Genomic DNA, 16,097 nt, shown 5'->3' on the forward strand with positions numbered 1-16,097 from the left:
TTTACACCCAGAAGAGGAAAAATCCTTTTCCTTTCTCATGGTAGTTAAACATTTATTTTTCCATTAGTTAAGTAACAGTAAGCAGCACTGGCATTCTGCTCCTGACTACGATGAAACTTAACAGCATTCCTTGGTTTTAAAACCTTATATTCAGAAACTTAATTTTATTTACCCAATATAAGTCACCATTTTTAACCACCAGCTGCTAAGATGATGGTTGCAGTGGTACAGCCCACACAATGATTTCCCTGGCTTCACCTCTTCCATGATATGTCATTAATGAGAAAATGTTGTAGGCATGAGAGCTGTCCACAAACACACCATCAAGGAGCCATTGTTACTTCAACTCTACTTCCATTAGGTACCCACACAGAAAAGCAGGTCTTGACAGCCTATCATTTACTAGAAGCCTTATTTCGAGAGGCTTAAGTGACTCTCTAAGTTCCAAATGGAGTTGGCAGGCGCTGCCCACCAGGACCATGAGGTGAAGGTTGCAGCAGCCCAGAGATAACCACATCTGACATCTGGAGCCATGTTTCCAGGTGGAGCAGTCCCTGATGGAAGCAAAAGCAGATCAGAGGCCTAGAGCTCCACCACACTGAGCTGTGGGCTGGGAGCAGTCTCCAGCCAATGGCAGGGAGGTAGATACCACACCACAGGAGACCTTTATCAGCCCAAACCTGTCCTCCCAACCAGATTATCTCCTCTCAAGTCAGGGCTTCAAGGAGCTTAAGGAAAAAAGGAAATAATCTGTAAGTGAAGTCATCATGTACAAGCAGAAAGAATAGAACCCAGAGCCATATCTTAGAAGGCAGTCTCCTATCTGGATGGCTTGCAGAGGACATCAGACATCAGCAAGTGAAAAGGTCCTAGAGGAACGCTGATCTATTGGTGACACTTATGGGTGGTTAGAGGATGAATGTTCCAGCTGAAGTATGAAGAGGATAATCACATAACCTCATCTTATCAAAAAAGAAATCACCCCAGACAATGATAATTAAGAATTACTGAATAGGTAGAAAGATGTAAAAGACAAGAGTTTAACAGTTCTGTTCGAGATGTGATAGATTTAAAATACTTCACTGATGGTACAGATGGAGAACAGCATGGTTTTTGTGCCAAAAACCATGTTCATTAGATCTGGCACAGCAAAGATCCCACTGCAGCCTGATGGTGTTAAACAAGGGGTTAACATTCCTTTGGAAAGCATTTATAGATAGACTTAGAGGGGAAAACAGGAACTGACAGGTGAAAAATGGTTAGGGATTTGCAGCCACTAAGTGGTTCAATTAACACCTTTAAGTCACACACACCATAAATCTTTCATTTTTAAGTAATATGATTAAAAGATCATAGTAAGACAAAATCAACTCTGTTCCAGCTCTCTGCCTTAATTCTGCCCTCATCCCCACCCAACTCTCTTTACAAAGTCTGAAACTAGAGCTTTTCCTTTAACATTGCAATACCTGAGCTTCTTCCTAACTTAAATTCTCCTTTGTAGAGTGCAATTTAGAGTTCGATCAGGTGGAGGGGAGCTCCCTTTGCAGATAGTTTTTCAGCAAGGCCTGTCATTTCATAGAAATCACAATGGTTTGGGGTAGAAGAAACCATAAATATCCCCTCATTCCATTCCCCTGCCATGGACAGGGACTCCTTTCACCATCCCAGGTTGCTCCAAGCCCTGTCCAACCTGGCTTTGGACACTTCCAGGGATGGGGCAGCCACAGCTTCTCTGACAACCTGAGTTGTACCATCCTCTGAGCAGACAGCTTCCTAACAGGTAACCTAAATCTCTCCTCTTTCAGCTTAAAACCATTCCCCCTTGTCCTATCACTCTGCACCTGTAAAAAGTCACTCTGTAAAAGTCCTTTGGTTGTATCCTCTGGCATCTGTGACAATCCATACCAGGAAGAAGGCTGTCCTGGATCTGGGATGTTTCTCTTCCATATGGCTTTCCTAGGACCTGCAGAGGGCTGAGAACTCACTGCCACATTCCCCTTAAGGGAAGCATGGATCTTTCTTCCATGCCCAACACAGGCAATTTTGTGGAAGCTTTAAAGACATATTTTTTTTGGGTTCCCTTGAGATGCTATCATGGGCAATGAATTGAGTAACAAACTCAAAAAAGGCATGGGGGAGCAAGCTGGAGAAGGGCAAAGGAAAGTCAAAGGTGACATGAACCAAAAATGCAGCTTCCATAGTCCTCAGATTAACTATCAAACCCCTAAAAATTCATAAAAATAACCTTTTGTAGACAACCTTTAGATGGGCTGCAGCCACATCCAGGAGAAATTCAAGTGTGAAGGCTCTGAGGTATGATATAAAAATAACTATCTAGGGCTGAGAAATTGTATAATTCACTGGACTAAAAGGCATTATGTGATGCCATCTTTTATTTTAAGTATAGTAGCTGTATTTTTTTCCCAGTTTTTGCTTTGTTCTTTAATCCAGAGAGAGAGTGATAGTTACACCCCAGAGATTTATCTCATCAGAAGTCGTGATAGCTTTCCTTCCTAGGGGATTAAGCTGGAGAAACTGTAGTTGAAAGCTAATCACCAATCTCAGAAAAACCCTCCTAACCTCAGCATCTGATCCAGCCACACAGAAACCCTGACCCTGTAAAGATTCATGTGCATCCTTCATTTTATCCACACACACAAGTGGGCCGTTAGTGTTGTCAGTTATGCTGATCTTTCTTTCATGAGACAGTGGCTGATATGTCTCAAATCCAGGCTCAAGCTACCCAGTGTCAACCACTCCTCTGGCAGGGAGAGTTAAAGTTTTAATAAGACACAAACTCCTGTGGTCTGATCTGCTTCTGAGCACCAAGTGCTTCAGACCCAGTCTGCCACCATGAGCCAACTTATGACTGGTAGTTTTAGGACTGAAATGTTTTTAAGAGCAAGATCTACTACTGCAAAGAACATCCACATGAATAACAACACGAAACAAATACTTCAGAGACATATGGAACTACATTACTGTGATGAATGTTTTAAAATAAACCCCTTTTTTCCTAATCAATTCAAAGAAAACCTCTAGTACAGTTAAAGACAAATACTTCTGGAGAAAAATTTCATCTTCTTGCAAAGTGAATCAGTGATTCCAAAAACTTGAATTAATGCAAGTTGAAGGCATATTTTCTTATAACCTGTTTAGTGTCAAACATCCTCTGCATTGGAAATACAGGCACCCAACACAACCGGCTCATACCATTCCAAATTGCAGAGTCTACAATCAAAACCACCATAAGACAAGTTTTTGCTTAATTTAAACTTAATAGCAAGAAGTGGCTGCCATTTTCAAAGCTGACAGCAATACACCCATGAAGCACTATTAGGATACAGCAATCACATATTTGATTTATTGACTCCAAAAAATGAAAACTGTAAAATATTAGCAGCCTCCTAAAAAAGAAAGAATACTGATGCTTTGCTTTTACTGCAATTGACTACACAGATGCAGCTGATTTTGGAGGTTTGTGGTAACATCTATCACTGAAGTACAGATGCTGCAAACACACGGTGGTGAGCATGCAGAATACTAAACATGGATTTCAAAAGCATGTTTACCTAACCACACTCACACATCACCTGCTGTAGATTAACGAGGCCTAAAGCCAATTTTTTACCTGAATGCTAGATCTCCTTATTTTTCTCCCCCTGTGACCTGTGGCAAAACAACAAATCTGCCTCTTGAATAAATCAGAGCAGAGCTGTGGCTTGCTGCTAGCCATTCCTCTTCGTCCTTTCCCATCTCCTACACGGGGGGAGCTGCAGATTAGTGCCTGCCATAGCTAGGGACACAGCAAGTCATAATTAGCTCACAGGGTGCTGTTTATAGCTACTACACAATGCCAGGATTTGTTTCTTGTACTGAAGCTATGAATCTGTAAATGAGATTTTTATGAGGATTTATGTGTCATCTTGTGTTTTTCCTGGAAGCTTATGCCACTGTTGTTCCCAGGGGACGCGATGCACATTTACCAGAAACCCGACACACCGACTTCCTCCCCGTTCTTAAAAATAGGGATAAGAAGGCTTAGCAGATGATGAAAAAAGAATGTATTTAAGAAGCAGGTGGGTGTAAAAAAGGGGGTTGGAAAAGAGGAAGAGACTCAGCTACAGCTGGTACCAGGGCTCTGCTCCAGGAAAGCCTACAATCAATTACTGCTGGCATGAAGCTCAAGCTTTCAGCAGGCACCCAGCTGGCACACGGCAGAGCAGGGCTGGGCTGGCGCCAGCCCCGGCCCAGGCACGGGCTTCCCTTCCCGCAGCTGCTCTGGGCCAGACTTGCTCTTGGCCAGACACAAGTCCTCACAATGCTGTCACCTGTCTGCTTTTATAAAAGCCCATCAGAGCCTCTGCTCCTCTGAAAGCTGAGTCACCAACATCATCACTAATGATTTATGTTCCGGCATCATTGCTCTGAACAAGGTTAACCAGGATCAATTTAACCAGCAGAGACATGTCACCAAATCCCATCTGCACACAGACCCCTGCATCTCTGTCGGGAAGAGAAATACCACCCATTTGCTAGAGCAGAAATATGTTGGTCTTCGATATCAGAAGGGACACTCACGGGTGGAGTAAAGTCTCCTGGAGAAGCTGCACTTTCACCCAAATTAAGATCAACGGCTTTAAACGGGGGCTTTTTACAAAGAGCAGCCTCCACTTATTTAGATTTTTCTATTACAATATGAGCACATTTTTAGCACACTGCAATATTCCATAATGAAATTGCAGCCTTCATCTCTAACTTCTCCCTCAAGCTATGCCACTTCAGAAAAGCAAGCAATTATGCTGCTCAACGCTGCAGCAGTGAGCCCCGGCACCGGTGACTGGCAGCACAGCTAATGGATATAGCAAGGATGCATTTGACTGACAGACCAACTTTATTTGTCAAAGCCAAAAGCACCTACATGCCAAAGGAAGCCTGATATAATTGGAGGAGGCTGATGGGGGGGGAAAAACCCCACCATTTATTTCTTCAAAGGAATGAGAGAAACTAGGGCAAGAGAATGAGAGAGGACCCAATCCTCCTCTGCTGAGGAAGAGGGTCGGAGGACAGTGCATTTAGCATTGTCATATATACATGCATGAAATTTGAGAATGAGAAAAATCTTGAAAGCAAGCAGCATCTTGGCTGGAGCACAAAGACAATGTGAGTAACACCACTGAAGGCACTAATGTGACTCTCCTCACTGGCAGCTCTTGGAGAAGGGAGAATTAACAACTCTACTAATGACTGGCAGGAGCGTCAGAGTAGCTCCCCTGTCAAAACTGAAACTGCAAGTTTGGAATTTGTTTCAAGTTATCCTACAAATACCAAACACACGTTGCTTTTTCCCTTCTAATTAAGGCAAAAGGTATTAATAGAGTGCAAGATGGTTCTCCTATTATTCTGTTCATCTCTCCTCAAAAATGAAGTTAAATGGTGCAAACTCAGCTATGACTCAGGTAAAAATGCAGAACATTCCACCAGCCCAGCCAAACACAAGCTCCATAATCAGTACAGCATATTGATACAAATCACTCCCAGGCTGCTTTTACCCACTGTGAAATCTAGTCCCAGGGTCAGCTGCATTTACATCTTTCCCTTCATAAAATAATGTTATGTAATTCCTGGGAATAATGAGCACAAGGAACAGGAATGACTGATCTATCTTTAGAAATGTGTCAGCTACAAAACAAAGCGTGACTTTTACACTCTAAAATAGGCTCACAAACATTCCTAATTTTGTTGCACAACATTTTGTTTTCATGGAAGCCGGACTGTTACATAAATTTATTGCTTGTACTTTCGTGGGTGCTTTACTGCTTTTAAAATGTAAAGTACCAAATAAAAACAAATTATTTCAGCAGAGATGCTGGAGACTTGTATTATAATACTGAATGGGTTTGACTGCCTGTATTATTTACTTCTGAGCTTTAACAGATTTTTTGAATTAGAATTCTTAAGTTATTTCAGTTCAAGTTCTAACATGATGGTCTATATTTCATTGGTTTAATACAGTCAAAAGGATAAAAAAATGGGTTCACAGCAATGATAGCACACAAGCAAAAAAATCAAGCAAGGTCCTTTCTCAGGAGCTTTATATTATGAGGCTCAGCAGAACAGTACTTCAGGCAGACAAAAATTCCTAGGTAGAAGGTGCCAGTGAGGAACATTTCCTGAGAACTAGCAAGCTCTCAGAAGAGCAGAAAGGATCTGGTCAATGAAGAGAAAGAGCATGAAGAATCATAACTGTTATGAAGAACTGGGTACAGAGGTTACCTTGGACAAGGTATGACTTTACCTGGAGCATGTATCCACCACTTTGAGCAGGTATCCTACAGTATTTGCAAGAAACAAAATAGCAGTTTACTTCCCTATTGCCTTTTCTCCTCCAGATATGTGGGCTTTGTTCATCCAACCTTGGATGAACCCAGTACACACAAGTAACGGTGCCTGTGCAACCCGATCTCCCTCAGCGCCTGCATTCCTCCTTTCCTCTCCAATTCCCACAAAGAAAGCAGAACAATTGCTACACATAAACAATCAAGTGGAAAAGGCACTCTGAGTTCAAATACAAATCAATGCCTACCTGATTTTGGAATTACAGGTCATTTCATTCTCAGGGTAGTGAATATCCACTGCATCCTGAATGACTGTACCATACTCATAGACTTTAATCTTCTTTGTCACTCCAGCGATGGCAAAGTAGTCACAGTCTCGGTCGAACTCAATACTGAGAAACAAAAACATAGGTTGAGAACTCTATAAAAATACCCCACATACTTATCAGGAGGATATTTTACCTCCTAAACATCCTGGTATGGCAGAGTTGAAAATCACAATTTGCAGTTTGCAAATACCCAGTTCAGAACATCCTGGTCAGATCTTGCACACACCCCAACAGTGTGGAGTTCTTGCTCTAAGCATTGGTCTCCAATCCACCCCCCAGCATACACATCTCCATTTCTTTGGCAGCACAATCACCCTCCCACAGTCAGGATATTTGTTCACGTGCTCTGGAGGTTTTTCAGTTCAGCTACACCATCTACACTGCACGGTACCCAAAGGTCAAAGCCAACAGCTTGTCCTGGAAACATGCTTAACATTCCATGGCATGACTGTCCATTGATTCCTCCTGTGTACAACAGCTTCAAGAACTTTTAAAGTGCTAATGCAGAGCAGAGCAGTATTTGTGGAAAAAAAAAAACCCTTCTAAATGCCCTAGGTAACCACAGGGGGTTGAAATCAGACCATCAGTACTGTAAAAACAACTGTGACTTCCATTTAGGGTTGCTTGTGCAAACAGAGGCACCTTCTTTCTTGACTCGCAGGGCAAGTTTGTAATAAATATCAATGAAGCTGGAAGTAAAAGCAGTCAACTTATAACAAAGTTAAGCTGCAAATGAGAAAAGCCTGAGGTTGTATGTGAAATACATCCAAGAGAAAGGCAGGCAGCAGGTTACAAACAGCTAATGTCATTCCTGCCTTCACAGCTTGGAAGGGCTTGAGAGAAATCTGCCAGATACCCAGCAGCTGGGGAAGTAATCCTCCTTCCCAGGAGCTTCTGCCTTCCTGCAGTCCATGGCACTGCTGGCAGGGCAGGTGCACGTACACCTGTCTCCTCTGAGGGCATCAGCCTCAATGAAACACCTCCCCAGAAAGGATGGAGACAGCGTCTGCCCTCATTCACAAGGTTTCTATGATCTGTCCCCAAGTCTTCTGACTAAGCAATCAATCTGCTGTTTAGAGAGGTCTCTTTTGGAGTTCTTCCACTCACTAATTCATTTCAATCCCTGCTGTCTCTATCACTTGTTTTTTTTCCCCCCTTAAGAATCCAGAGTGTTTATGAACAAGAGAGGAAGTTCTTAATGGCAGCAGGAAAAACTGAGTTTACACTAATTCCACATTCAAAATCCTGAGAGCAGGGGTATTTAAGGTACCTTTCTACAATTAGAAAGCATTAAACCAATTACAAGAAGAGAAAGGGCCCTTCAGGCTGCCTCCATTGTTGTAACAGCAAGAGATTTCCACTCCTCAACGGAGCTGAGAAGTCAAAGGCAATGCAATGTTTCCAAGAGAAGATAAATTTAAACACCAATAGAATTTTCAAGTCCTTGTAAAGGAGATATCATCAAGTTATTTTTAAACTATGGAGAGAAAAGACTGTTGATATACAGTCTGTGGCTATAAAATAATTCAGTGAAGCTGCTTGAAACTTGGCCATTTAACTCAGGCACCCAAACTTCTCCCAGGAGTGGCAGGAGATGGCCCCACTCACTAATGGTTGCTAGAGAAGCTAGTCAGGTGCAGTCTGCAAAATCATGAGCCTCCAAAACGCAGGGAGGAACATGCTTATGGCTAGGGAATTAAACAAGCATGCAGCATCTATTTAAATAAAATGGGAGTGAGAAAGAAGTCACATAAACATCCAGGCTGCACTCCCCACTCCCCAGCTCTACACTAATCTGAATCACTTTTTATACACACAGGATGAAAACACCATTCAGGTCTGTCTTGTTTTGTCAGCTCACCCTATTCTGTGGAAGAACTTTATAATCAAAGTCTCTATAACAATACAACGGATTTACTTGTACCACAATCTTAATTGAACTGCTGTCTCCTCTCCTGTTCTCTGCCCTGTGGATTCAGGTAAAGCACAACTAAGCTGATGGCAGTGATTCATCTGCCTGGATTCAATTTAAACTCTCAGCCTTCTGCTGAAGAAAGAAAAATAATGCATTACAATGTCTGGTAAAAAGCCAAGTTATTAGAGCAGAATAGAACCTCTCTCATTTGGGTTGGGTTTGCTTCTCTAGTATTAATTCAATTTTTTTTTTTTTTTTTAATAGAGACATGCTGTAGACAAAACAAATTAGTATTTAAAGATGCCCATAAAAGTTAACACATTATTAAAAAAATAAAAAGCCTTAAGTAATGGAATTGTCAGACCTGTGACCTTCAAACCGCATCAAAGACACTGCAGGGAGAAAAATAATGCAGAAATAAACCACTACCAGTACAGACCAACACACACCTGCACCTTGGCGTCCCATCACCTGTGCTCAGTCCTGGAACAGCCAGTGTTTTCACTTTCTGCCAGTCAGCTTTTCACCAGTGATTTACAAATAAAAATAGGAACAATCTAACTACCTAATTGAGTGGATTATATGCCATACAAAACTGTTCCTAGTATTTGCAAAGCTCTGCTTACACCTGGACTAATCAGCATTAGGACAAACAGCCTACCTGCACAGCAACCATTATTTTTATGCTTTTTCTTGCAAGTCTTTTAAATACACTTAGCATTATGCAAGCCTTGTTTGCATTTAACTGGCTCATGGGTACTCCTGTCACCTGCTGCTTGAAGTCTTTGTGTCATTGTAAGCACTTGCTTATACACAAGCTTATCTATATGAAAATTCACCAGAGAATTTAAGTTTTGTTTTGTCTTGTCAAAAGACTCAACAGAGCCAGCTCAGAAAGACAACATTCTGCTTTGCAGGTGATGCATTTCCACAGTCCAAGTGAATTCCTCATTAGCACAATAACAACATGCAATGGAATAATAGGAAATAAAACCTCCAGTGAAATTATTTTTTGGACCAGCAGTGGTCCTTGCTCCTCAAAGATGTACTTGTTAAAAACAGTTATCAATTCCTCCTTTTTGTTCAGCCTATTTTTAAACTCCACATTTCTGACCAAACAAGACTAATCAAATTTCTATAAGGAATCTTTTGGGGACATATGAACTGCTGGGTATTTGAAAGAGCTTTATAAACATGCCACAGAATTACTTACAGAAATCAGATTGAAAGGATCTGACAGTTTTGTTCTAGGGAAAATATAAGAGACATCTCATTCCCAAATCACTGCTTTCTTTCTTCTAAGAAGTTGACAATCAACATCTTATGGAAATATCACTAAGAGCTGCTAGAAAGCAAGCACATCCTCAAGGGTTCTGGTTTCTCCACTGCTTATCTTAATTCCCAATCTGCGAGATTATAAATCAATTGCTTTATTTTAATGATAAAGCCTGTGACCTTGGAGAACACTCATAGCTAACAAATAGAATTATGAAATAAACTGCTTCTGAAACATGCCTGGAAGCCTGCTTTGGTGTTGAGGATAGAGCAGCAGGGAAAGAGTAAAGAAGGAGTATTTAGCAGCTCTGCCATTGTGTAAAGCCTTAGTACATTTGCATCCTGCTGGTGTGTGCAGTTGTTCTCCACATCCCCGGAGGATGCGCTGGAGTTAGGGAATGCATACAGATGGGCAACTAAATTGATTAAAGGAATGGAGCAGCTGCCTCCCCATAAGGGTTATGAACAAGGCAACAGCAAGACTGGTGTTCAACAAGTCATACTACAGCTAGGAGGTACTCACCAGAAGATTTGATTTGGGACAGATGAAGGATTCCTCCCTCCCAGTTACACTTTTGAAGAAGCACACACACATTTCAGGTAGTAACTCCTGACAACAGTAATCCATGTACAGCTGGTTCATACCAGATATTAACAGGTATGCACTGTACCCACTATCTGAAAACAGGAGAAGGCAGGGAAAAGGCATCCAAGTGCATTTGCCTTTAACTGCACCACCAGTTACAGCTAAAGACCTTGAGACAACTGCTCCTCTCCCCTTCCCATACACAGTCTACAATTGCTACTGTAATCAAAAATGCCTCAGCCCTGACTTGTGACCAAGATCCGTGACTGTAGGAGCTGCCATTTATACAACATAGATGATTCAGTCCCTCTCATGGAACTGTATATATCGATATAGATATATATAGAGACACACACACAGAGACACGTATTTTCCTCTGCAGATATACCAAAGCCTTTCAATTCTGTTTCTCCCCAGCCTAGTGCTGTTTAGATTTCTGTATCTCTAACATTAATTCCTATCTTGCTGTGGAGTTCCATATTTAATGACAACATGGATATATTGTTGGGACTTAACTGGTGAGAAGAAGAGATGCCAGCAGCAGTTTTTGTCCTTCACTTGTATTTCTTTAAGGTCTTTCTTACTCTGTGCTTCCACTGCACGGCCTCCAAGGGGTATCCTGTCACTCCTAACAATCCCAAGCCTGGCTATCTCTTTCCAGTGCTCATTTTGAGGCATCAAAGCCAAAGATTAGAAATTTAGGTTACAAACCAACACTGTCAGCACCAGCGTAGACCGTTAAGCACCTGGGACCAATACAGAAATTGGTATTAATATCACACACCTGAGAGACTGCTTACAACAGACTGATATTTTAAGTAATTCAGTAAAGTAATTAGTGTCACTAAGTATGCATTAGCATACTGACATAGTTTTTAAAAAAACAAAGCTATATTCAGGCATAGGAAGCTGCAGTAAAGCACTCAGATTTTGTGTTCTATCAGCTCAAAGCCTACATTTTGTCACACATAAAAGCTACTGAGACAAAGTATGAAGTTTCAGTATCAAAAGCCTGTTTTGCTCAAGCTGTGAGTGGCTGAAATGAAAAAATCACTGAGGTGTTTCTCTCTAATAAAGCAGCAGTTCCATTAGTTACTCCTTACTCCAGAGCACCACCACCTAAGTAAGGTCATTGCTTTTACTTCTGAGTCCTTAATCTGTGCCATAGGAACAAGGACAGACCACCACAGAACATATTTCTTGATTCAAACTCCCAGGCTGCCAAATGTTTTCTAAAATATAAACTGAGCAAGCATGTCATGATCCCAGACAGGCTGTTGCTATCTCTAGTCAGAAAAGACCACTTAAACCTCGATTCTCTGTAAACTGTTATTTGGATAGCTAAGTTAAATGTATAAATGAGATTATCACTCAAAGTCATTCTATCAGAGAGCAAACACTTTTATCCCTAATTTAGGTTAGATGTGACCCCCAGATCACCAGAAATTTGCCAGATTTGTCCTCTGATCAAGGTGAAGTCATCTTAGCTACTCTCATTAAATGAGATTCAAGTCTAATGGGTGTCTAATAAACGCTGTGGGACAGAGGATCCTAAGCTATTTCAGACTGATGCCATTCTCTGGAGCTGTTTGGAATATCCCAGCTCCAGTGGCACCAGCAGTTATTCAATACCAGGGTACCCTTCCCATCTCCTCTCCTCCTCCAGGCTCCAAACATCCAATGAGAATGTTACCCCCAATCAAACCTCTATTTGAAGCACAAAAAACAGAGACTAAAAAGTCAGCTCTGTTTGTTAATTAACTTTCCCTCACCATTTGGGAAACAGGCTGGGAAGGCTGTTGCATTAGCCCAGCAAAGCCTGCACTGCACAGGGAAGGACAGTCCTCAGCTCTGGGCTCCCTTGGAAACACATCATTGCACCAGCCATGCTGCAGTCATACTTTCAGGATCTCTCTTACAGGCACAGTAGCCTGGAGGGCTGTTCTGCTCTGTTTGAAGAAAGGCATAAAAAGGTACCACATTGACAAAGTAATGTCATTAGATCTAGTTCCAGGCCCACTTCTTGCTTATAAAAATCCTTTTAAGTGTAATGAAATGCCATCAGTTCTAACAGAGACCACTTCATAATACTCCTGTTCCATAAAGAGCTTGTTTAAAGGAGAATATTAAACCTGAATCGAGGAGATTTGGCAGGCTTAGATCCATCTCACAGCTCAGAAATCAAACCCAACAGAGCTACTTTTATGCTTTGTCATCTCTAGATAAAACAGAGTCGTTCTTTTTTCAAACCCAATGAGAGCATATACTATGCTGTGAGATTAATTGGGCTCCTTGCAATAGCTCCGTTTTCAGAACCATGCTCCTCTCTACTTTGCAAAGAAGTTACCATGAACATAATCTCATCTAAATACAACCCAAAATATCCCAGAAAGCCATAGCAGAGTCTCAGTCTTGGTATAAGATTATAGCTAGAGACAGCCTCTTCTGCTGCATAAGGTTTTTTTCCATATATGTATTCAGGGGAACTTGGTTTAATTAGCACTAATGATGAGAAAACCTATAGGGAACTGCTGAATTCTGCAAGCCACCAAATAAAAAGCGTATTGATAAAAAGCCACTTTACTGCTGGGCGATGCTCTTCTGCATGTTGAAGAGAGGATGACGACAATCCCAGGGTTTCTATGCCAGATCCACAGAAGTACAATGAGCCAAAGCTGCTGCAAACGACTACCCTGCAACTTAATGAGGATTAGATTCAGTTTTTCCACAAACACCATTTAAAATATTTTCCTGGAGCAGGAAAAAATTAACTAAAAATGCCAACAGTTAAATGCAGAGTGTTCCTTATGACACTATTCAAAATTCAAGCCAAATGATCAGTCTGCCTGATGCAGTATTTTGGGTAACCTGTATCTATATTTGAAACCCAGGAGGTACCATTTCACCCAGCTGGGCAGATACGCAGTGGGTTATGAACAGCTGACAGCAGCCACAGCACAGAGTCGACATTTTCAACATTAAGGTGGAAGAAGTTACAACTATCCAAACATTCTCATCTGTCTTCAAGTTTGGGAAGTGTTTCCAGTACAGAATCACTGAATGGATAAGGCTGGAATCCACCACAGTGGGTCATCTGGTCCCACCTCCCTTCTCCAGCAGGATCATCCCACAGCACACGGCACAGGCTTGCATCCAGATGGTTCTGGAATGTCTCAGTGACGGAGACTCCACACACTCTCTGGGCAATCTGTGCCAGTGCACCATCACTGCACAGGAAAGAAGTTCTTCACATTCAGCTGGAAGAGAACATAGCAGCCTCTACTCAAGTTGAAGTTTGAGAGAGGAAACCCTGCTCCACAACAGCCTGTAAGGTAGTCTGAACAACAGCACTATCTTATCAGGATCACACCATTAAGGAGGAAGGAACTCAGCTGTGGCAAGTACTGAAGTGCCTTCTAGATATGAAGCCATTCAAAAGTTTGTTTCCAAGCCACCCTTTTGTTATTACACAACAAGGATTTTGTTTCTTTAAAATTGAGCACAGCAACAGTTGACAGAGCTGATGAGGTATGAAAGAGAAATCTCCATCAATACTGGGACTTTAAACAGCGCACTCTGTCTGTAGGCTCCAATTCATGCTTCCTCCATGACTTGGCAGCAGCAGCTGAGGATGTTTATCTCCAGCTGACCACACTGCCAGAGGTCCCATTTCACAGGACAAATCACCACCCCAAGCCTAGCACTCCAGTAACTCCAGCCTCTGCATTTTCCTGACACTGCCACCAGTTCTTCTGCCAGACGCCCTGCAGAGAATCAGGAGGGACAGCTGGAGACAGTAACCTCTTTAGACAACTCAGCTCAATCCAAAAGGCACCATGAGTCAGGGCACCAGCCTTCCTTAATATCAAATCCATACACCACAGACAAGCCTTTCCCAAGGAGCCAGAGGATGGGCTTGAGCAATTAACTGCAATGTTCCTACTGCTTGGTAATGACAGAACAAGGTTAAAGCATCATTTGAACCATTTCTCATCCAGCTGACAGAACTGTTTAATGAGATTTGTTTTGATGGCACTTTGAATCTTATTTCAGTATTCTGAACGCTATCCTTTACTTTTTCTAAAGAATGATTTATGTATACCCTTAATTCCACAGTCTCACAGAGAAGTTGTTCTGACTTCACTTGCACAAATGTATGCACATACTTGTACATAATCCCATGAAAACAAACATCACTTCATAGCTTATTCTGTGTTATTTATTACCTTATTCTATGAAACATCTATGCAGCACATAAATCCCAAACATACCTCAGAAACTGTACTTATTAATGCAAACGATGATATATTAATCATGAGCTCAAGCCTCTTCTCCAGACTGAGCTGCTTGTAAGGTTTATTCTCAGAATCGTTTAAGCCCACACCATACATCTTTGCATGCTTTAACACCCTATCTTATATATTGCTCAACTACCCACCATTTAACAGGCTAACGTCTCTAGTTGGCCAGGAACAAATAAAAAAAAAACCAAAGGCATGCTAATGCTTTTCAGATCATTAGCCCTTAAAAAAATGCAGGCATTTACAACAAATATGGCTAGAAAATTAAAAGAATACTGTAATATGATACAAAAATGCATGTTCTATTAATAAGAGGTTAGTGTCTTTACGCAGAAACAAGAATTCACTGTATCAACACTCAATGCCTAATGAAAGCTATAAAATTGGGGGGATTAAATGAAATCCATCTTTGACTTTTACAAACACTTTCAGAAGGAGAACTGTGTGTGCAAGATGCTGGAACCACAGCTTTTGTGGCTCGCCTGTCCAGTTCTTGAGGCCAAGACATACCCTGCTGCCTGATGACACCCATGACCACATTAACATCACCAGGAACGGAAGGGCAGCCACCTCCAGCCTCACTGAAAAGATTTTCATCCTGAGCAATCAAGAGGGGTGAATGCAATGATGCAAGGCAATTTCCACGTGGTAATGATGCCATTTTGGTTTTTGATTTTTCTTCTATATTCTTTTTTCTGTTTGCTTTTTTCTCTGTATTCTTCACATATATATTTGTAGCTCTGGAGACGACTGTAATAGTGGCTAGTTTTCCAGTCATTTTCCATGTGCTTTCCATAGGCAGAAAGACAGAACAAATTCCAGGGCCCCTACACTATCTTGGTTCTTCCTGGCTACCAAGGCCGAGAAGAACAAGGTACATTTTCATAAAGTACAGCTAGTACCAAAGCGGGGTGATCCAGAGAAGGAGATTGACCTGGGGGGGAATTGCATCACTTGTCCTCCTAACTGCTTTTTGTCAATTACACTAGATTGCTAAACTTATAAAAACTGTATTCACCTCGTGTGGACAGGCTTTTGTGGATATTCTCCATGACTGCCCCTGGAGGACTCAAATAAAGATCCATTTTTATATTATCTTCTATATTATATTGAAAGCATGTGTTGTTTCATTTCTAGGTTGAAAAAGGCATAAGTACCACCCTCCTACCTGAATATTGATTTCTCAAAGTACATTTCTGACACTACAGCATCCATTTTGATTCCTGCACTTTCATGAAACTTCCTTCAAAGGAAAAGCAATCTTAAATCTAATAAATACAATCCTGTTGAAATTGCAAGCAGCAATCATAAGGTTTGTGGGAAGTGAAACGCCCTTTGCACTATACATGTTAA

The 16,097-nt window shown here is 41.4% G+C and overlaps 1 protein-coding gene across 2 annotated transcripts in view; it reads right to left on the reverse strand.

Moving 5' to 3' along the window:
• COP1 (COP1 E3 ubiquitin ligase) overlaps positions 1-16,097 on the reverse strand; it is a 123,019-nt gene that overhangs the window by 63,063 nt on the left and 43,859 nt on the right. For both annotated transcript variants that reach the window (XM_041479024.1, XM_041479025.1), the window contains one exon: positions 6,587-6,730. In XM_041479024.1, coding sequence (XP_041334958.1) covers positions 6,587-6,730 — 144 coding nt within the window. The remainder of the gene's footprint in view (positions 1-6,586; positions 6,731-16,097) is intronic.

Source organism: Pyrgilauda ruficollis, unplaced genomic scaffold (assembly GCF_017590135.1).
Source record: "Pyrgilauda ruficollis isolate IOZ18807 unplaced genomic scaffold, ASM1759013v1 scaffold47, whole genome shotgun sequence".
NCBI classification, from domain to species: domain Eukaryota; kingdom Metazoa; phylum Chordata; class Aves; order Passeriformes; family Passeridae; genus Pyrgilauda; species Pyrgilauda ruficollis.